The sequence below is a fragment of the Varroa jacobsoni genome, unplaced genomic scaffold, assembly GCF_002532875.2.
Source record: "Varroa jacobsoni isolate VJ856 unplaced genomic scaffold, vjacob_1.0 scaffold_621, whole genome shotgun sequence".
Lineage (NCBI taxonomy): Eukaryota > Metazoa > Arthropoda > Arachnida > Mesostigmata > Varroidae > Varroa > Varroa jacobsoni.
Genome location: NW_019213523.1, coordinates 26,601 through 49,559, shown reverse-complemented (window position 1 = coordinate 49,559; position 22,959 = coordinate 26,601). Strand labels below are relative to the sequence as shown.

General features: G+C 38.4%; 2 protein-coding genes across 4 annotated transcripts; both read right to left on the bottom strand.

Annotated features, from left to right (window-relative positions):
* Positions 1-1,860: 1,860 nt before the first annotated feature.
* LOC111261976 (uncharacterized) lies at positions 1,861-12,792 on the bottom strand. Of its 2 annotated transcripts, none has more exons than XM_022835902.2 (10): positions 12,549-12,792; positions 10,859-11,018; positions 10,189-10,339; positions 9,707-10,031; positions 8,973-9,056; positions 6,814-6,965; positions 6,513-6,692; positions 5,851-6,022; positions 4,889-5,088; positions 1,861-4,240 (listed from the first exon to the last, which is right to left on the bottom strand). In XM_022835902.2, exons 1-10 carry the CDS (start codon positions 12,634-12,636, stop codon positions 3,647-3,649), a joined length of 2,106 nt encoding a protein of 701 aa, XP_022691637.1. In that variant the 5' UTR covers positions 12,637-12,792; the 3' UTR covers positions 1,861-3,646. The 2 variants fall into 2 exon arrangements, with proteins under 2 accessions (XP_022691637.1, XP_022691638.1); XM_022835903.2 differs by having other exon boundaries at positions 10,189-10,319.
* A 1,274-nt stretch (positions 12,793-14,066) lies between these two features.
* LOC111261977 (mesoderm-specific transcript protein) lies at positions 14,067-19,674 on the bottom strand. 2 transcript variants are annotated; one of them, XM_022835904.2, is made up of 9 exons: positions 19,510-19,674; positions 18,734-19,043; positions 18,491-18,570; positions 17,966-18,043; positions 17,191-17,324; positions 16,721-16,904; positions 16,398-16,486; positions 16,010-16,154; positions 14,067-15,769 (listed from the first exon to the last, which is right to left on the bottom strand). In XM_022835904.2, exons 2-9 carry the CDS (start codon positions 18,900-18,902, stop codon positions 15,578-15,580), a joined length of 1,071 nt encoding a protein of 356 aa, XP_022691639.1. In that variant the 5' UTR covers positions 18,903-19,043; positions 19,510-19,674; the 3' UTR covers positions 14,067-15,577. The 2 variants fall into 2 exon arrangements, with proteins under 2 accessions (XP_022691639.1, XP_022691640.1); XM_022835905.2 differs by having other exon boundaries at positions 18,734-19,031.
* Between the last annotated feature and the right edge of the window lie 3,285 nt (positions 19,675-22,959).

Here is a 22,959-nt window from a genome sequence, read left to right as displayed (position 1 = left end):
AAAACTAGATACACACCAAATGCCGTTTAACGCTGTCCTATTTCAATAGGTCTAGATTGAAAATAGATTGAAATCAATAGGTCGAATTGAAACCCGCATAGTTCGAAGCCGAATTTTGAACCCAAACATGCTCCAGTTGTTCAATCACCCCGTCGCCTTGTTTTCCTTAGCCGACTGGTGTTAACTTGTTGTCATGATATATTTCTCTCGATATGGAGTTCTAATTACCTATTTAATACATCCAGGTCATTGTGTTCTGTTGCTGTGTTATCTCGTCAACCTGTCATAGTCGCTTTTTTTCACGTTGTGTTAGATATTCTGTTAGCTCGGTTCGATTATTTATGCTTCACTAACTCAGATACTCCAATATTATTTTCTAGTTAGGGTGATGTCTTATAATAACAAGAATTCTATTCACCTTTGTTAATGATCTCGTAGTTTCAACACCATTGTGATTTCTTAGGCGCTCGTGATGATTCTGCTATCTCAAAGTTAAATTTAATTTGTCCTTTAAAAATGTTATGTGAACATAAGGCCGCTTGAGACACAACTTAAACAAGCAATAGGAAAATGCCGATATTTCCTCACAAAATACGCGATGTTCCACTATATGACAGAAGACAAGCATAATTAGTTTTTCTACCTACTATGTAGGGTTCGAAAACCTAAGCCACTATTATATACTTACGTACTTCACAAATGTCCAACCTCTAATGAGAGACTTGGTATACCTCTAATGAGAAAAGTATTTTCTCCAGTTTAAAGTACTCTATGAAAAAGCTTTTCATCTCTTTTCCAGATACATCGCTGTATTCTGGAGGCTTTTTTTGCCTCAAAAAATGCATTTGAGGTTTTGGTTCGGATGGTCGGCGCGTAGATGCAAACGATAACTCACTATTGAGTGCAGGAGAAGATGTTTAATTCTACACAGCTGTATCAGGTAGTCAGGTATTCGGGCAGTTGGACCCAGATAATACCAGATGTCAGGAAATGGATTCGCGGCAGTCATGGAGAGCTAACATATCATTCCTGCCAAGTCTTGTCGGGTCATGGACAGTTCCAGACATATATGACAAAGATCGGCAAAACGCAAGTGGACATCTGTGTGCTCTGCGTGTCGGGCATGAAGGACGGAGTAGAACATACTCTTCTTCACTGCAAGGCACTTAAAGCGGTCAGAGACAAGCAGGTACACAGAGAAGTAGCAACAAAGGGCAGTACTAGGGAGATGGTGGATATGATAACAAAAGACAGGACGAACTGGGCCAAAGTTACGGCTTTCTTTGACGATATTATGAAAACAAAAGAACAACTAGAAAGGATGAGACGTAAGAGAATAGAGAAGAAAAAAGAGGTAGTCAGGTATTAAGGTGCTAGATTTGTTCCGTAATTGGTATTGGTGCCCTTTATATACGCGAGATATGACGCATAAAACATGTGAGTCTTCCTTTTTGCGACCAATACAAACATTGGACTTGTGTGTTTAAATAAAAGTCTATTGAAGGTTTCTAACTGTTTCCATCCTTCTTAGCCACCCCCATGTTGGAAGTTTCTTTAAATGGTATGCAACAATTGCTAATCATGAGGCCTATAAAAGTGTGTGTGTGTGTGATTATTGAAGAATTTAAATATGAAATTTGTTTTCTCTAATATTTACTAGAGACTATACAGCAAGAATTTCATTGTAATAATCAGCACGGGAATTAGAGGTAGACGAGAAAGATGATTCAAAATGAATACTTCTCTCTACTGCACCGACTTCTATTATCAGTGTGGTGCGAAGTCAATCGAAATTAAAATGAATTATATCGGCATACTAAGGACAACTTCAGTGTATTAGTAAATAAAAATTCTTACTGATCTATGAAACAGGTACACTGGTTTTATTTGTAAGTATTCCTCAAACTTAAAATTCGTTTTTACATTGCTATATCAATTAACAGCTAAAACCTGTTTTGGTAGCATGTTCTGTTTTCGAGACTGACCTGGGTTCGCGGTCGTTTCTATCAGTTTCATAAGCTGTCATGCAGCATTTGGCATTACTCACAGAAGCCGGCTCATAACAGGGTGACGTGTCCACTTTCAAGCTTCGAATACTAACAATAGATTATTATAAGCAACCGATCATTTCACACTTTTTCACTACTCTTAACATCCATCTTGTATAAGTGCTATGCAATTTTTGAAGTTAAATACTCCTTGTTCCCAGTATGTTTAGTATAAATATAACCTAGATTGGTTCCCCTACTAAAATTCTCAATGGACTTCCAATAAATCAACGGCGTATATTTGGAAAGACACTGTTGTACAGTAAGATGTACATATTTCGTCAGTTATACTTGACCCGTTTCTGAGCACTATATACAGTAGTGTAATGACGATTTTGGATGAGCCCGTGGAGAGAAAGCGTAATTTATCCGAAGCGAAATACCTGCCTTATTTTTAATAAAAAATCTTGCTTTACCTCAAAAGTTGTGCAGGGCCTGATGGTTAGTAAGGACTGGTCTGTTTTCATCAATGAAAATCCAGTGACAACATTTTGTTTTAAGCAGTGGCCAATAGAAGTGGATGGAAGTAAAATTATAATAAACGCTAGGTCGTCACATGAACAAGTTAACCTCATTACATGGATTAGATGTTGATTATTAGATTATATAGTAGTGTAATAATTTGTTCGTCTCACATAAGATATATTACACAACACAGCACTCCAACAACTCCGTTGCCTGATAGAAACCATGTGACAATCTATAGATACTCAGTATAAGATCGGACCATTCATTCCGAATGTATTGATTAACGGCATTTGCAAACCAGTCAAGACAGAGGCATCACTCTATCATTAGCGACATTATGGTTGCTTTAAAAAATGACGCTCTTCATTTTACAATTAATTACAAGCTCCCCCTCACAATTGAAGAAATACTGAAAATTGAATAGACATTAAACAATACAGTTGTACAGCCATAGTTTCTTTCCTTCCTAAACGCAATTACCCCAACGGCGATCTAAATCATGTGAAATGCGAACATGTTCAGAATGCTTTTATGTCGAAATAGCCAAAGTACAACTTGTTTTATTCCCTTCATGAGGTCTGAATCAATGCGCAATGTTGTTTCACCGAATAACGCCTGGAAAAGCTGCCGCACTGTATCTCTAGCATGAATTGCTGCGAACTGTATGTCAACAAAGCGTTACAGAATGGAACCGAAATGGCCACAGTTGATTGGATAGAATCCTATGCAATGCAACAATTAATGAACTACCTCCACTTAAATCTAATCTTCCCAGAATCTATCTAATCTGCGTAGTACTGCCATCCACCTACTGCTCTGCCGGATGAGCAAAGCTGAGTCAAATTTAATTTAGGTAATCAACGGCAATTTGCGAAAGCACAATCTAAAACGATCGCATCTATAAGTAGACATTGTGCCACTGACACGATGGACTCCAACGTATAGATAGCAATAGACACCAACGCGATAGAAATCGGTTCGACGCTGCTCTTCTCGAGCGTCATAGAGTAATGCCTCTGCGAATTCTGAGGTATGTACAAAGAACATTTCAAAATATTTCTAAAAGGAGCAAAGCAGAGCACTCTGAATAAGGTTATATTACAATTGACGCCCTATATCCGTCTTTAAAGCTATTGGCGCCAATGGGACCGGCAGTGGGGGGCGCCAGCGGTAACGGGTGATCCCTTTGGTGGGGGCGGAAGCAGGAGCACAGGTTGACGTATTGAAGGAGCTCGAGTCAGCCCCTCAGCACTATGGTCGTCATCATCTTCGTCATCGCCTTGTTGAATTAAGCTAGTGTTAGTTATAGTAGCAGTGGTAGCAGGGATAACGGACACTGGCTTCGTACCTCGATCGACGTCGAGCTTAATAATGACTGGCCGCTTTGTGAGCCGCGTCACCGTCGGTGCATACGTTACAGCTGTTGAAATGGCAATGCCCCTATCAGCCCCTGAAACAGCTGTTGCATTTCGTGCAGAAACGGTAGCGGCAACAGAACCGTTAGCCAGTGGTGGGGTGATATAAACCTGCTTCTGCTGCTGTTCTTGAAACTGTTGTTCTGTTACTAATCCAACAGGATTTATTCTATCCACATCCGTGGTTGAAGCAACGACATTATTAAGTGCTGAAGCCGAATCCGTTTCGTTGTGATCCGGATCCTGCTCAGTAATGACGACAATGTGGTCCTCAGTTGTGACTCCAGCGACGAAGGATTCCGTCTCTACCTAAATACGAAGTAGAAGCCGATACATAGATTAGAACGCACTGCGTAGCTTATTTAACATTATCGGCTGAAGCTTTGTCGTAATTCCTATGAATGAGCGAAAAAAAGTGATAGTAAAAACTAACACTCACCTATATAGAAGTTTTCCTAATAATTTGTTCTTTTTTTAATCATGAAGCTAAATCCTTAGGAATATTTACTTTGCAAACTGGAAAATATGCTCTAATTTAAGCGTACCTAACTGGCCCATTTGAGTAAAAAATATACTAATGAATGATAGATTGAAACAAATTTTTTTGCAATTAATTTAGTCTTAACATTATAATTTGACTCAATTAAATTCGAAGACAGGCTCCATTGGTGCAAAGATGAGCGTCAAATTTCAGTAGAAATATTTTTGCCTAATGGGAAGCGTTTAATTATCTGTGCAATTTCATAGGAATGTAGTAAACCTTTTGGACTTTACATCCAGCCCTGTCGTTAAGTGTTGCTTCAGGTAGTTGGGTTCCGCAATGCAACGAAGTACGCTTATGGTTAGTTTCGAATCTAGGCCGTCTTACGTGTCTAAGTTTAGTAATCAAGCGTAATAGAGGTAACAGTGATGTTATAACACTGAATGAGCATCTATAGTGCAGTAGATTAGGCTCACCTCTTGTAAGTGCCTGATCGCTGTATTGGTTTCGCTATTGTGTGTAACTGTCGTCATCGTAGACCCAGAAACAGAATTCGCAGGTGTAAATGACGGATTCGATGAAACAGTCGACTCTGTACGGCGCTGTAGTCGCGGCTCCCCGGGAGGGTTCGCCATAGTCGCAGACGTAGCGCCACGTTTACGTTTAGTTTGATGGCCTGGAATGTCCACAATAGTGACTATCGTTTAATACAGTGCCATTACTGTAGATAATAAAGCAGGGTTGTACTTTCTTTAAATGAAATGAGTGTTGTACAGTAAGACTGAGACAATAATTACTGGCTCAAAACAACTGAATCACAATCGGCGCGTTTTACCTATACAGGTTAAAGACTTATTCCTGCTCAGTCTTTTTATTGTTCAAGAGCACCATTGGTGTTATATGGAGGTCTTCCGAATTCCTTAAAATTGTTAGATAAATACGATCTCGATTTTTCTGGTGAGTTTTTAAAAAAGTAACCATTTTTGTTTATTGCTTAACTTTCCCTTTTTTTTGTCCATTATTAAATGTGATTTATCTTTTTTCTGCTATATTGTTCACGAGGCTGTCTCCAAATTTTCTATTAGAATCACAAAGTTTTACTTGGAGTTTGGGCTCCTAATTTTTCATTTTCACAGAAATTTAATAGGAATGTAACAAACATTTTGATTATTAATGGCATTTTTGACTTCGCGAACACACAGCACTTTATTTTAAAGCAGCTTTTGTAAACAGGTAAATTTATAAAAATTATTAAAAAAATAAAGATAGTCTGAACTTATCAGTATTGTTTTACGATCCAAACAAAACTACAACTACAGGCTAGCAGAGCAAAGAGAGGGAGCTGATATATTGATAATTAGTAAATTAAATCAGGCACAAAATAAAGTCAAGTAATATACAAAAGCATCCATTATATTTTTGACACCTTAGTACTGACCGTTATATTTTCCATCATGAACAATGAGATGTTGTTTAAGGTTAGAGTTAGTGGTAAATCTTTTTTCACAGATGAAACACTCGAAGAGCTTAATTCCAAGATGGGTGACCTTGTGACTCTTCAAATTCCCTTTCGTCGAGCAGACTTTCCCACACTCCTCACATGGCCACGACTGTAACCATTGTTTAAACAAAGTTGGTTTTATAAATATTGATACTGTACATATGAACGCAGCCCAAGTAAGACCCATCATTTTAAAGGCAATATGCTCTAAAAACTATAAATGGAACGAAGCATGTCAAGTCAAGCTAAATATTAATATAAAATAATATTTGAGCTTCCTTAAAAGTAAAAGCAAATTGGGATCATTTTATTACTAGCAACAGTTAGCATCCTATAATGTTAGCCATATATCACATCGAAATTAATTCAACAGTTAGACTACAAGTCATTTTCCCGACTTAGAGCGTGCGTTTGTAATAAAATAAGAATGAATATTAAGGTACAAAAAATATCACAAACGTCTTGTAGAAATAATGTACTTCTCTACATAACGTTTCTAGTTGTTATCTATGAGTAAGTCTAAATAAAGGAAAGATTTTGCGAGCATAGTGTAAAAACGAGAGTAAGAAAGGATACTCGAAGATGAGTTAAATTTATACCTCGGGTGGCTCGGTGCCTGGCTCGTGCTTGACGTTTGGACAGGTCCTTTTCTGATGTCTTCGAAGATTGGTAATTAGTGAGAACGTTTTGTTGCAAAACGTACATAAATAGCGACGTACGTAGTCTTTTGGGTGAATGGTGCGTTTGTGCTGCGCAAGATTTGACGAGTTTGAGTAGACCTAAAGGATAGAGTACAAAAATTTAAACAAAAAATATACTAATCTAGTAACGAAATTAACATATATTCAATATTCTTCTGACCTGCATATTTTTTGTATACATTTAGTGTATAGGAGATACCTTATTACATATATTGCAAACGTATTGCTGCAAGCAAATGGCAGGTATCAGTGAAAGGCTAACCGCCGATGCGCCATCCACTTCCCATGTTTCTGTGCCATCGGGCTGATTTCGAACCTGGGCATTTATTGCCGATTCTGCAATTATTTCCGCTGCAAACGTGATAAACGAAAATCACCGCATAGCGGAGGTCAGTAAAGTAAAAATGATACGTTGATTTAGCAGTTATCGGATAAATTAAGTGAACATCAATTTTGGTACTTATATTAATTAAGCGCCAATTTAGACTGCTGTTCACTACAAATAAAATTGATGGGATAGAACAGTACTTATTATAACAGGCACATTTATCACTTACGTGCCTATCGCTGTTGTATGGATGCTGTTTTATAAAAGGATTAAAACAATTCATATTTCAGCCTAATCTTAGAGATCCTTAGAAATGACAGCACCGTCTACGCCTAAATAAGCAAACAAACCACTTTCGTGTTGACTACCCGTACCAGATTAACTAGGGACTAAAAATTTATACGCAGATTGGATATATTTGAACTTTTATAAAATATAGTTCAAATCAGTCTAAAAAGACAAACTCTATAACCATAATATCTGCTGTTCTGTCCAGGCGGAAATTCAATGATGACCACAAAATGATTTTAAGCTTTCAAACATAATAGATACTTTATTTAGCTAGTGTACAACCTGTCCCTTTTATACCGAGACTTTATCATTATAGAGTAAAGACAGAGCCCTTAATTTAACGTTTTGTTTCGTAAGAATACACTTTCATACTTTGTTGTATAAACCTCCATATTGTGGCCATCACTGAGATCTCTGCTCGCCCAACCGCCCAGATAATAGTCAACACACTCCATTCTTATCAACGCAATATTTACTACATGGTTACCTTCTCTGCTTAACAATCCGCAAAAATGTAACCCTATTTTTGTACTTAACTGCTTCAATTATTCACTGTACTTCATAATAGATCCGTTGACACAGGGTAGAAAATGCCTGTCATCAATAACTTTACATAGAAGGAAAGTCAGCCTCGAAAATGCACTTTGTCTATACATCGTGTTAATCGTTGATCGCATTCTATAGTAAGCGCCAGTTGCTTCTACTAAAAGAAGTGTAAACGCCTAGTTCATAGTTACTGGGCTAATTTACATTGAAAAAAAAACTTCGGATTTAAAAGAGACTCTGACGGAACCATACAATATTTCAGAGAAGCAATGATCAAGACAACAAAAAAGAGCTTTACAAAATAGTGAGCTACTTTTGAACAATTGTAGATAGTCCATTCATTAAAATTCTTTCGATTCTTGCTTACAAAACTTCCGTTTCTCCACACCAGTGTTAGTCTCAAGGTGCGATAAAGTATAACGGAGGCAATAATGATTCATATTTGTCACAAGGTTATAACTTTCGTGGTTCCTATTGCACCTTGTCTATTACTCTATGAGCTGCCATAAAGCCTTTGTATGGCATTGGCAAGCTTATATGCCTTAAACTAGCAAAGGCTGTCTAATCGACAGCCTTTGCCGGTCGGAGCCTCACAACAACGGCTGGCCCGCTTTTCCGTTTTCTTTCTGCTGTTTTAACCCCTGTTTCAACTTCCGAAGTTTCTATTGCTGTATATTTCTCTGTACTAATTGGCCTTTCGGTTCCGACTTCATCGTCAACACATTCCACTACTCTGTCGTCTCGTAAGTCCTTCTGACTAGTTTCAGCTGTTTCCTTTTGGGTATTTTCCCTGCCCGAATTGCCACCACCGTAAATGGTACTACAGCTAGGACCTTCGTCAGGGCATTGGGCGCTCTGTTCTGCGCTTGCAGCACTGGATTGCACTCCGACATGGTAGGCTGCTTCTTTATTGTTCACTTCTACTCGGCCAGAGCCATGTCTCGTTCTTTGGCGAAGACTGATTTCATGCGGAGCGTGGCGTTTTTGCTCTTTTTGCCTTTGAACACTGTGTTTCGGGTCGTAATGGCTGCGCGTGTGTGATTTGAGATTGTTTCGTGTGACAAAATCGTTTCCACAAATGGGACAAATGAAGGGCCTTTCGCCAGTGTGCGTTCGTTGGTGATTGGCTAATTTCGTTGCATCGTTGAAACCCCGCCCGCAGCCCGGGTAGACGCAGACGTGTGGTCGCTCACCGGTATGTGTCCGGATGTGTTGTCGAAGATTTGAGTTCGTTGCAAACCGCTTCGGACAATACATACATGGATACGGTCGATCACCTGAAGAAAGATAATCTCTGTCGTGAATAGGACTCTTTTTCATTTGGAGAGATTATTTTCAGCTTGAAGAAGGATAAAGGTTCGAAAAGATTGGGTCGATAGAAGCCTTTTTGTCATTTTTATGAAACACTTTAGCAGTCGAAGGCAGGTACGCTTGCATGTCTACCACTCTTTTGTGCTTTTCCAGCTCCCGCAAAGATATTTTTAGTGCACGGTAACATTAACTCAGTAAATGATAATAAACAGTAAGTTTATTACGTTTTCAATGGCATTAAATACTCTGCTATTTTAGTCGTGAAATCCGAATTAGATACTCTATTATTTCAGTCGTAAAATCCGAATTCTTCAGTTGCTGAATGTAAAGAAGTGCTATACGAATTGTTAGCTGATGTGGGCATTGCACAAATGGTGCCCTTGATCCCAATCCTGATGAAACATTAGTGGTACATTTTTAACCCCGTTTGTGAGATACACAAAATTTATGAAGAAAATAATACTAACTATATTACTACCGAGATCGTAGGATTCCCTATCCTGCATTAAAATGGCCAGCAATATCAACAAATTTATATGCGACAAAAGGTGTAATCAAAAGCGATTAAACAGTTTTCCTGCACAGTTAGATGGAGGCAGAGTCATCGCCTACTTACCGGTGTGTGTACGATAGTGTTGCTTGAGATTAGTGGATGTAGCAAAACCCTTATTGCATTGGTTACACTGGAACGGCCGTTCATTAAAATGGAGCCGTCTATGCTGGTGAAGATTTGAAGATGTCGTAAAACCTTTGTTGCACATGGAACAGATATGTGAACGACGCGCTGCTTCCGTGGATGCACTCCCAGAGCTAGTTGCCGCTCCCGCCCCAGATGCCATGGTCGCCGAAGGTGATGCGACAGGTGAAGTTGAAGAAGTGACCACGGCGTTCGGATGCTCTCGGCGCTGATGCGCCACAAGGCCTGCCTTTGATGGAAACACCTGGATCGCAATACAAAAATGTACGTTCATGTGTTTAACAAGGGAACTGCCTAATTCTTTTTACGTTAATAAGACGAATTTAGTTATAAATAGTTGTGTGAGGAGCTAAGCAATATGGGACCACACAAGCCAAGTTAATAATTGAAATGGTACAAACCGTATTACACAGAGTGCAGCAGAACGTGTGAGCCGTAGTAGGTTGGGCCGAAGGGTCGCCAGTTGAGGGAACTGACCGTGTCAAAACTCGGCCATCAACCGTCTCAGCGTCCACTAACACCACTTGACTTCCTGTCGACAACATAACAGCCCTGAAGGTAAAGTGAGATGAACAAGAATTAACTAATCGCAATTAACTATTAGCAGATAGTAAAATACGTGTACGTGATAATTAATGCTCGATAGTAAAATTTGCGCATCAAAGCAGTCTACTCATTTGAACTCTATTTATAGGTAACTTAATTTCTCGTCACCGGAGTCGTTACAAAGAAAACTTGCGCAAAGCAAAACAGCTGCACGATCTGAAGTAACTTCATTTCAAAGCAGTCAAGTTACCATCAAACACATCCTGAGTGACCTTAAGTTGAAATAGTTAATGATAGTTATGACATCATTATTTTAACCAACCACTGTGGTCAGCATGAGCATAACCGGCAACGGCCGCGTTGTGTCGAAGTAAATTTACATGTATTATGCTTATAGTAGTCCTTTATTATTGGAAGGACTGGACTGGAGCTGAACTTTGTTACTAACCTACACCTCCCTACTAAAACACACCTAGCGTTTGATTGGATTAGGAAATCGGATCTTCTGTATTTTACAATTAATACCCTTCAATGATGTGATGATGTTGTTGGTGCTGCTGATGATCGTCATGCGAAACGACAGCTCCAGCTGTTTCGTCCTCCTGCTGCTGACCTGTCCATTCTTCAAATCCTTCAACTTCGGCCACTTCCTCGGCATTGAAAGCTACCATCTCTGGTACAACTTCTAAAAAATCAATCAAAGGTAACATAAACGTTATTTAACCTATAAAATTTATTATTATGTAGCGCGACCTTCCGAGACTAGAAAGAAAAACCACACTTTCAATACCGAAATATTAAGCTCGTGATATATCGAGCACCGCGAAAACGATACGTTCTATTTTTACCTGTGACAAGTCTATCTCTTGAAATGTAGTTAAACCCGAGTATCAGTTAATCGTTCAATGATTGTTACATCGCCGATTCGTGAAATTTAAATTGCTATGTACAGACACACGGTATACCTATTCAAAGTCTTTAGCTTTCGCAAAATAAACTGGATTTTTCTTTTGGCGGAAATAAATACCCAAAGTAATGTCGTGTTCTTCCGACTAATATAATTACGTTTTTATTTAACCATACATGCTATGTATTATATGCCGTGCTTACTATTATCGTACTAGCAACAGTAGCTGCCCCTTTTTCACTATTCCACTGAAATATAACCTATGGTATTTTTTACAAACGGGAGACGACCTGCAGTCTGCCTATTATATAGCCTGTCAATTTCTAATAGATATGGCGAGAAAAATACGAATAATTTTAAAATGGACGTACCCCTTCAAAAGCAAAATGGTGTAAATCGAATATGTATGAACAATGTTTAGCATAAGAATACCAGTTCACCAGTACACACGTAGTAGTAATATATCTATTAGAACATTATGGCATTCAATTCTCATAACGTTAAAGTTTTATCATGGTCACCCTCTAAAATCCGATTTGCTTAACAAAAATGTATATTAACCCAAGACGCAAAATTTTAAAAATAATCTACTTCTATTTCTTATAAACACCTCGCTTAAGATTATAGTTTAAGACACGTTCATTTGACTTTTTAATCTTCTATTAAAATTGGTAGTAATTAGTCTTTTGCCAAGTTATTTACTCATGTGTTCTGCTAATAATATACGCATACAATCTGCATACACATGCACATTATATACTATGGAGATAATTTCATTATGGGTGTGAGATAATAATGTACGCTAATCGCATCGTCACATGGTGTTTGATTATCGCGCTCGATACTACGTATCGGCGTGTCTCTTTGTGTATATGTCATGCAGACCTAAGAGTGCAAGTGCGTGTGTGCACATGCTATTAACTGCACCGCCTGTATAACATTTAGATCAGTACAGCACACGAATGGAGCACGGCTGGCATCATGCGTTCGGCGACCGTTGCTAAGCGCTCGACTAGCCAGCCACTCAGTCCCTTAATCGGTCTGTTGCCAACGATGACTGATTCCTGATGAATGATCCCATTGCGCCCAGCATCATGATGATCTCCACCTTATGGACGAGAAACGAGCGCCAGAACGAGCGAGCGATTGCCCACGAGCGATCGGCATTGAAATAAAATAAAGTCTGCGCTGGTTTAGCAGCGGCCATTACAAGCGAATCAATCGTAGTACACGATAATTGCAAGACCGTAGGGGTATTTAATAATCATAATGATGAACAGTCGGTTCGGTTGTCTAATAACAACAAACCTTGATCGACGTCCTCTTCATGGCCCCTTGCAGCGACCACCTCTTGTGGGTCGCCCACGGCGGACTCGTCCACGACTGACGAGGACATTACGTTGAATTTCCTCTTCGGCAATATGAATCGGTTTGAAGTACCGTACGGATGTGAAGGTGTAACAACGACAGTAGCTGATACGAAGATTTGATAGCGCCTTTACACCCCCCCAAAATCCCCGCCCGCCGATGATCAGTTACAAATCACAAATCACCAAAAATCACAGCTCACACACGAACCACCACTACTATCATCACATATAGACACATATACACAACAGCCATAGGGCCATTGCCATAACACAGCGACGGCCAACGGAGAGAATGATTTTTTACTCTTGTTTTCGACGGCGGCGGCGGCGGCGACGGCAGCACCAGCAGCAGAAACACAACGACGATGATTCTGATTATTTTTGTTGTTCATAGCAGCAGCTAGAGCACTGCTGTTCAACCTAGCGACGTTTGGTGATAATATTAAAAATAACGGCTGACAGACCTAACCAAGAGAGAAAATCAGCCCAATCACAATATCGTCTGCTCGTCGTTTTGATTCGTAAACATGGCGGAAAAATAGCTTGGCGGGAAAGTTAGCGCGAACTTTTGAACACGCTCGTACCAGGAGAGAATCAACAGCAATTCTCTTCCGTCAAATTTACGTATGAAATTAAAAGCAGATTTTGCCGTGTCGCTTCTTATTACAGTAAAATATAACTAGTTGAAATAACACCTTCTCCTCGTTCTACGAATAACTATGGCACCAAAGTAAATGCTATGCCTTTGTGGGTGTCGCTATACTGGCGAGCTGATATTTTTATTGGTGAACGAGAAAAAATATTGCATAATAATGCAAGTAGAGGCATAGTGGTCGGCGGTAGAAATATGAAAATGTCTCTTATTTTTCTAAGTCCCCGTGTGTAAAGAGCATAACTAGCATAAGTTATTTTATATACAAAATCATATATTGGCCGTAGCACCGCTTTATATGAAAGTCTCATTTGATGCGCATGATGCAAAACAATGAAGTTAATCAGATGAATAGATGGAACGCACGTCATTATCTGCACAATGTATAGGCGTAGGGAAATTTCGAAATTATACTTGCTACATGGGGCCGGCAAATTGAGTTAGTTTACAGGATGGCAGTATAAGCATCACTCGATAATTAAGGTGGTTTTTTTCAAACAACATGACAGTCGGCAATTTATTGGCTTGCAAACGAAGGGAATGTTTTGAAAACGTGCCACATCCTCCAAACGTCCGCCTCGATGTTACCGTTCTCAAAGGCAAGAGGGATTCTAATACAAAATGAACTTGTATCTCAGTCTCAGAATATAGATGTTAGTGAAAAATGATTCAGTGGCTCTAACAGTGGAAACTGTAGGTAAACATCTAGTGTTTACTGTTTTTATGGAACAGTATGGTGGCACCTCGCTTTATGGCGCCTAAAGACTTTTTTCAATTCAACACATAAGAAGGGAGAACCTACAATGGCGGAGATAATTAAAGCTATTATTTATTTATGCTACACTGCCAGAAATATTCTGGGCTGTTGCAGTGTTCACTCACAGTAAAGAACTTTTTCCTTCACACGAATTTTCCGGTATTCATGTTAGCCTGGTATTAAGCAGGCAGTTAATTTGACAAACGACATGTTCTGTTTAATATCTGTAACTAATCGAATGTAACGAAAGCCTTATCTTTCGTTACTTAACGGATTTTTCAAAAAAGCTATTACTGCTAAGATGTCTAGATACATCGAACAATAGGGTACAGTTCAGTGTTTATAGACACCTTAACATGAGCAATGTTGTTGCTATGTTATAAGAAACATAAATTAATAATGTCTGATAAGTAAAATAACTCTCAGCAAACCCACAACAATTAAAACTGCTTTTACCCTCCAACTTATCAAATAGGTGTCTGTTAGAATCAAATACATATCATAAATATCAACGTTTATATAAACCTGTTAACAATAGTACTGTATTTACTAAATGTATGCGAATGACATGTTCAGGATTAATGGCGGTTTACAAAAATTATATATTTGTACGGATTTATTAGCTACCATAGTATACATTTATCTATTAAAATTCTGCATTGGTCGTTGGTATCGGCCTGATACCGAGACGTATTTTATAATATAATAAACAAAAGAAGGTAAGACGTCGGTGTACAGTGTGAAAAATGTCAAAATTATCTTGACCGTATATACATTGGCGGTCATATATTTAACTTAGGAAAATTTCAGTTAACTTAGATGAATCATTTTTGGTCTCTATCTAGTTATTCTGGTGGCTGTTATTTACCATTAACAGAAGTTCGTAACCGTAGAAAATGCAACTGGATTTTACATTTCGTCAACAAACGTGTGCGCATTCGATAGTACTAAACCAACGTATTATGCACGGTACGATCGTCGAAATGGATCGTGAGTCGGAGAGATGCGACCTTCTTTGTCAATACTTATATATCACCCAAACGAGTAGTAAGATACTGCTTCGGCAGTATTCGTGTATTAAAGGTATTTAATTATTTGGCCACAGTTTGCTTGGCCAAAATCACTTCTGCCACGCTTATTTAAGGTTAAATATTCAAGATACGGTAAAGTACCTCAGTGTCGTTTAGTAATTTGTGTCGTACAGCACACACTATGGGTTTTCCATATAGCAAAAATCTTATGTACTTACGATGTGTAACGTACGTCTTCATTAATACTCTAGCGTTGGACATAAGACAGTATTAAAGGTACGAAATTCTTTTAGGGTGAGTGGTTCTGTACTACACAACGCTCGGCCTGTAATATTATTTTTCATTTTGTACCTGTCGGCTTCAGTTATTATACTCCGCCAACTCATCTCTAAAACCATTTGCATTGGAAGTTTGCGACACTTTTGATTCATCTGAAGCCGTGGATAACGGGTAAAGTTCGGGTATCCATTTCATACCGGCCAAAGTGCCTATGAGATGTGTTGACGCTTATTAAATCAGGTTCATCATTATTCTGTGATGGGATGTGGCGCTGCTAGCTTTTCTGGAATAATCACTTTCACTTGTGTCTCATCTACGTGAATTTTTACCCGCGTTTTCAAGAATCGTACGTATTTCTGCATCAAAGCTTCAGGATCTTCCAACTGCGGGTAATGTCCAATATCGTCGGGGAAAGTCTCAATGCACGGCCGAGGGATAACCTGCATGACCTCGATAAAGCATAAACATAGTAAAAATAGTTAGATTTAAATGAAAGTAATAAAAGGCTAGTTATGCGATTTCAACACAGGAATCAGACGTACTCTATGGGGCTCCAAGCCATGATCAACAACATATAATGCAAAATAACTTCCTCGCCTTTGATTATATCAGAATAAATAGGAGAGGCTGCGCAGTAGAAAAAAATAAACGAAAGCAAACAGTTCCTGCAATAATACGACCTTGTTATAATGCTCTGCGAAATACGGTGGTGGATTTACAGGATCCGCAGGACCGTAGAAAACACACAGTGGTATTTTAGCACGCTGGAGAGCATTTGTCCAGCGCGTTTCTGAAGTTTGCCGCTCATCAATATATGAAAGAAGCCTAAAAATAACCCTTATTAATATTTTTATTCGTTAAGACTGGCTTACATAAGATCAAATTAAATATCTGCCGCTGACTATGAGGCACTGTATTCGATCTCCAATAACACAAGTCAAGCTACTATATACGCCAATTAGTTTTGGGCGGAATTAGGTGTAGCTAGATTCAACGGAAGTTCTATCTGTCGCTTTTGAGCTAATTTATCGCTAGTAAATAGAATTTTCTTATACAATGAATGCATACCTGGGCCAGGCTCTGTAGCCGTTGTTGTAGCGAACAAGATACCACAGCTGTTTAATGTCGTCCGAAGTTAGTTGATTTTGCCCAAACACCTAAAATAAATTCGTCCGCATTAAGATGAGCTTTTTGATTAATATTAAAAAAATTATATCAATACATTTTTACTCCTTTGTTGAACTTATTTCAGCCGAAAGAGGAGTGGATAGAAATTAAAAATGTAGGTTTCGCCAGGTATAGAGAAATATATTAAGACAATGTTTCGTTTGTTGTTGAACGTAAGAGCTATGCCACCGTGACAACAGGTAAAATAAATACAGTATACAGACCTGATTAAGAGAGTTTCCGAACAACCATCGATTAGCAAATCTGGCTATCACAGGAGCAAATAAAGGCGCTCTGAGGAGGCTCTGTGTCCAGGTAGGCCGGTGAGTTGATGGAAAAAGGCCTCCATTTAGAAGAGCTGCCGACTTTACACTATAGCTACGGGGCCGTGAGGACCTACTCTCCAGTCTGAACAAAATGTCAATGCAAGAGTATAACAGAGCGAAAGTCATTATAAATTAAATAGGTGTGCAGCGTCGGATAAAATCGATTCAGCAGTCGTCCAATACTACCAAGCAGAAGTGACGCATCAAGTTTGAAGCAGCTTGCTGTACCTATTCGATATGGAGTAAGTTAAATCAGTCTAGTTAGAAATTAAACTAATATCACTAAACTACTAAATCCGCTTTTAATTCTCTTTGGAGAAGGAACATCGTCTTGATAATCGGTGTATTGGCCAGAATTTGGAACGTACTCTCTGGCGAGAAACTCCTGAGCGACCGTGTCACCATAATCATGGGCAAGAATATGGAATTCATGTATGCCCAGCACCGAGAGGACATGCTCAGCAATGTCTGTCTGCTCTGAAATTGAGTATGCGTGATCTCGCTGAAATAACAACATTTTCATAGAATTAGATTTTTTAGGAATTTTAAGTAACGCGGCTAAATATGTAATGCTAACTGGTGGCAACTATTCGTTTACGTCGTGACGTGATATCATACGCGTAACATATCACGGAAGTTCTCAACCGTTTGCTAAGAAAGTATCTCGAATTTTCTGGATAAATACTCTATTTAAACCTATTAAATTATCATTGTTGTACGAGGCGCTTTTTTTTTGCTTTGATTACATGTGTAATTCAATGAGATTAGGTCTATCGTCTGTTTTTAGAACATGTTTCATCGGTTTATAAGGAAGATGTATTTTTTTCTTTATTTCGTGACTTAGTTCCGACAGAAATCCATATCATTATAACGTAACATCAAGTCCAGGTTACTTTAAAACATGTATAATATATAGATACTTTCATGATCCAAAAAGTGGGCAAGCTAGTTTTTGTTTAAGTCCTATTATGCAACTTGAAGAAAGAAAAAATTGTTTCACCAGCTTTGTATTGATATATTCGCTTATTTATATACTAAACTAAGTCAAATGTCGTGGTTCGTATTCCAATGCATTAAAGCGACTTGAAGAAGAAAATGAAAAACGCCATTAGCTATATCTTATTAATACAATTACAGTATTACCGGTTTATCACTGTAGCCAAATCCGAGGAAGTCGATAAGAATAACACGCTGAAACGTCTTTCTCAGACCATTAATCATCTAAAACGAACGATAAATAGGGTCAGATAAAAACACAAACGGTCACGCTTTACAATGGGAAATTGATGTGTCGATCGAGTCTACCAAATTCATGATCTTTTGATCAGGCTTTCTTTTATATCATGCTAACATATATAAACTATTTTTAATAATTAAATGTCTATAAAGAAAAAAAATAAATCTTCAGTAAACGTAGGAAGGGGCTTTTTATGTCACCCCCCCCCCCCCTAATATTGACGACAGCACGCGAAGTGCGGCCCAATTTTGCATGCCTTGCTTGTTTGCTAAATTTAATATATTCGGGAAAAGGTCGAAACCTGGTATTGAAGATAGGTATAGAAGATTCCATAATCTATGTGCTCTAAATGTTTATGCGAACTAACTAGCACTTCGAAATATGATTTTCTATCTATTTTTCATGACGCTCCAAAAGGTTCAAAAGCTTACGAGATAGAAGTCGAAACTAGAAGTCGGAAATCCATGCAGAACAAGGAGAATTTCACTGTTGTTCACTTGCCCACTTATATCTGAAAAAAAAAACAATGTCTATGCGAAATTTGGCCCCTCTTAACGACATTCGAAAATAACGGCAGACAAACTGTTTGGTGGCACGCAGCAATTTCTTTCTGATCCAAAGTGCCATAGAGCCTACCTATTTTGTGATCTAGTAAAATGAATCATCTTTGTAACCTTTATAGAAGATGTTATATTTGTTGTCAAATCGAGTTATTTTCCCATCAATAGTCTCCCATTGGTATAGCAGTGGTGACTGAGGAGGCGCGGGTTGAGCCTGGAATATTGCGAACGCGATGGCTAAGACCGCTATAGAGCCGCTTAACAGATTACCGCTAGGAAACATATTTTTATCTTAATATTTGTTGCCAATATTTGCTATCCAGTTGTTGATTTTAGTTTCCCGCTCTGAAGATGAACTTCACTTCCATTGAGATGTAGAATGCTTTAGAAGAGGACAGCGTGACACTCCGGACTGTAATAAAAGCTAAACATTAAAGAAGATTTAATGGCAACTTTTAGTTACTTAATATTCATATATTTTTCATTTGCAAGCTCGTTACATTTAATAATGGCCCAGATTACCATATGAACCTATATAATTTAACGTGTGTGAAAAGGTCATAGTATATACTTAGTACTAGATTGTCTTATGGAATATAATATATTTTGGTTCAAAGATGCTTAGTATTGCAAAAGGATTAATTAAGTAGCGTTAAGTTCTTCCTCAATAGAGCTAAGAAAATTGGAGTACAAGCTATGATATAAATGGCGTGAAAAAGTCCGCACTTCACCTTACTTAACATATTTCTTCGTCAATAAATTTTAGCTGATGCATATAAACACAAGCCCTTAAGCCATAATTATACCTCCAATTGAAGTATCTACAGAAAGTAGTAGGTTATATATTAAGGATTAGTCTTTAAGTTGCAAAAGGCTTTGATTTGTCTTACCGTTTTCAGGTGAATTTCCATAAAATTTGATAAGTGTAACTTATCATTGTTTTTCAGTAAGTTCTTCGTTACGTTTTCTTCCAAGTGCTTAACATGTCAAATACCTGTTGCAATATTCTGTTGTTATTGTTGCTTTGCCGTTGTTTGTAGCTCTTAAAGGATGGTTTGAACCAACCTGTTCGGACCTTCTTTCTCAAAATAAACAGACGTTTTCCTCCCTCTCTATATCCTGATGACGAGTGAAATCCGACCGGATCTCACCTAAATTTTGAAGGTTTCATGTGGACTGTCTCTTCTTTTGAGAAAAAGGTAGTTCGAATTTCACTGGCGCGTTACAGGGGTTGCTAATGTCATGTCTGCATGAGGCATAGATAGCAGAATATGAAGAGGCGATTAAATATTCGGGCACCGGTGCGTATAGAAACATACACGCATTCAAATACCAAGAGTTTTTTTTTGCATAAGTGGATTCCACCTTAGGATATAAAAAATCATTGCAGCTGATAAAAAAAATCTATAGGAATCTGTGGACAAATTCATTGAAAACAAGCTTCATGCCGTGCCGGCTTTGCTGATTTTATTCATAACTGTTGCGGTATATTCGTATGTATTATAGAAAGGTGCTATAATTGGTTCTTAACCAGAAGGTATTTTATTCCTTTTGGATAAATAAACTAAGTCAGTCCACTTTGAAGTCAGTATCAGTCAATCTTGGGAACGCCCTGAGAACAACATTAGGACAAGTTACTCGGAACAGTCTACACAAGGGCTCATTTTCGATAGACTTAAAAGCAAATTAATTGTCGACGCTTACTATAAAATTGTGTTAGTTTTGGATAATAACTTTTAAATCGGTAGTACTCTATCTTCACGTGGAACCCCCTTATTTGTCAAAAGCTTACCTTTTCAAGAGCTTTCAACGGAGTAACACTAGACATCGTTACTCTGTGAACCTTATTAACATTTGGTCCTTACCGATAAAGTTTGTAAAAGAAAATCTGATAGAGACACTCTAACGTACTAAGTGTCTCTGTTTTCTGATCACGGTGCTTGCCTTTCACTGGTGATCAGGTGACGCAACACTAAGCACTTTCTGGTCAATAAATAGGCCTACCCCACTATCTCATTGCGCTAGTCGATGTCCGCGTAGTGCGACGCCAGCGGCATAATTACGTCCAAAAGTCTACGCTTATTTCCTACCAAAAAATAATTAATACATGATACACTTTAGTTGCTGTTACCATTTTTATTATGATGTTAGTAAAAGCTCTAGGAGTTACAATTACGCTAAGGTTGAGTTCGATCTTCACATTAGCCGGCTAATTAGGCCAGCGTCAACTACCGTTCGTTTATTTCGAGATGCCTTCTAACTAAAGACCACGCGCTTTATATTCCTTTCTACAAGAGTCTTATTCTTCCTAAATTTCTATATTATTCCGAAGTTTGTTGACTTTATATGATAAACAAGTTGATTCTATTGAACGAGTACCGAACGGGTTTGTCGGTGAAGTCCTCTTTAAATGCGGCGTAGATAGATTTAGTATATTCCTTTAGCTTGGACTGAATTCTAAAACGTACCGTAACGCGTTTAACAGACTTCATCGATTTGATATTACACCACATTTTGTTAACAGCTGAGATAGTCGAAATAACGGCGTCAGAACTGGCTTGAACTGAAAGGCTAGATATGTTGTTATGGAAGGTTGTCTGCAATAGACATTCCTGAACAATATTATTTCTATAGACGCAGAAGTGCTATTTTCTTACTAACTGCCAAAATAGTGTAAAAATATGAGTAATCTGCCTTCCTTAGTGTAATAAGGATAACTTTGACTTGGGTCCTTTTTCCTTCGGGGCCAGTTGTTAATGTAGTCCCTAGACATTAGCTACCAATATCGTTCACTGAATACAATTTACACCAACTTCTTCTATGACTTTTCGTTTGCAAGCCGAAACGGAAATTAGGCAGGTCGTTTTCTACAATTTTCAGACTGAGTAGTACATCACACGTTTTAGAGGTGAGGGTATTCAGTTTTAATAATCACGGCTTTTTGTGTACACCTAGAAAGTAAACAAAAAAATGTCACGCTTTTCTATTAAATAATAGCAAAAAAATTATTGTTCGAAGCTTAAGGTTAATTTTTCTAGACGCACTTATCTTCGTTCACTCTAAATTGGCTAAAGCTGTCTTGTGTATGCGCACAGAATAATTTGGCTATCACTATCAGCTCTCAATTAATCTATATATTTTTTCAGCGTCGTTATGAACACGAAATATTTTTTTGTTCTGTTTATTGGTTTTTTTTTTATCGATGCAACTGGGTCCCACACAAATGCTTGTTGAACATCTTGTCTGCCCGAGTATTTGCCGATGTATCAGACCCTTCTAGTATCATCAGGCGCGAATCACGACTTTTTTGAAAAATTGCTCAGTTTCGGGCTTAGGCATATCTTCTGAAGCTATTAGTTTGTCTTGTTTCCTGGCGATGTGGAACGATCACGTATTATTGTCCGTAGCAATTCCGCGTAGAATTTTACCATTGTGGCTGCGCCATGTTCGATACCGGACGCGATGTTGAGGGCCAATGGAAGGAAATGTCGTCTTGTGCACTTCACCCAGTCTATGGCACATTCAGGCTTCTAGTTCTAAAGAATTTTTATATATTTAAGGTGCCTTACATTAGTCTAGTATTTAGAGCTTTATTTCACCAACCGGAACCCTCGTCGACTTCGGATAGCCTATTGTGGTCGAAGTATAGTCTCCAGGTACAAGATCCCACCTGAATATTTAAAGAACCCCTTCGAAAAGTCCTTTCGGTGATAGAATCCTTGCCACACATGGCACAAGTATCCCGGCCTGCGTCGCCGGCTTTGTAACTTTCAAAATGATCTTTTGTCGGCGTGTCGCTGTAGTTGACCTGTACTTGCTTTCGGTGCCCTCTTCAAACTTTAATGCGATACATTTTTATGGTAGGTATATAAGCTATGATTTCAGACAGATCCTGCTGGACCTATCTGTGGTTCTTTCGAACAGACCTATTAAACAGCATGGTAACGATATGTCGTAGAAACCATTCGTTAACGCTAAAATTTGTGCTAACAATAGCTGCACGTTCATGATGAACATGTTAAACGCATGAGTCACTTGCTTACCTATTGGCATTGTGTCGGTCTGTTCTAGTCGCATTGCTCTTTTCGATCGATTGCTTTTTACATTATAAAATTTATATTCAGTATTTACTTGAGACATTTGCTAACATGCGGCCGTGCCAAGGTGCTCAAACCGTTTTTTCTGCGTTATCAGTATATCTAACTAATCCGCTTTTTAGTGGTCTTTTGTTTTGTCTTTCTGAACTCTGTACGAAACGCCACGGTTGATAGTTTCTATATCTTCATATATATATATATATTGTATGTATTATGTCAAGAGAGTTAAGTTGGTTAAGTAAG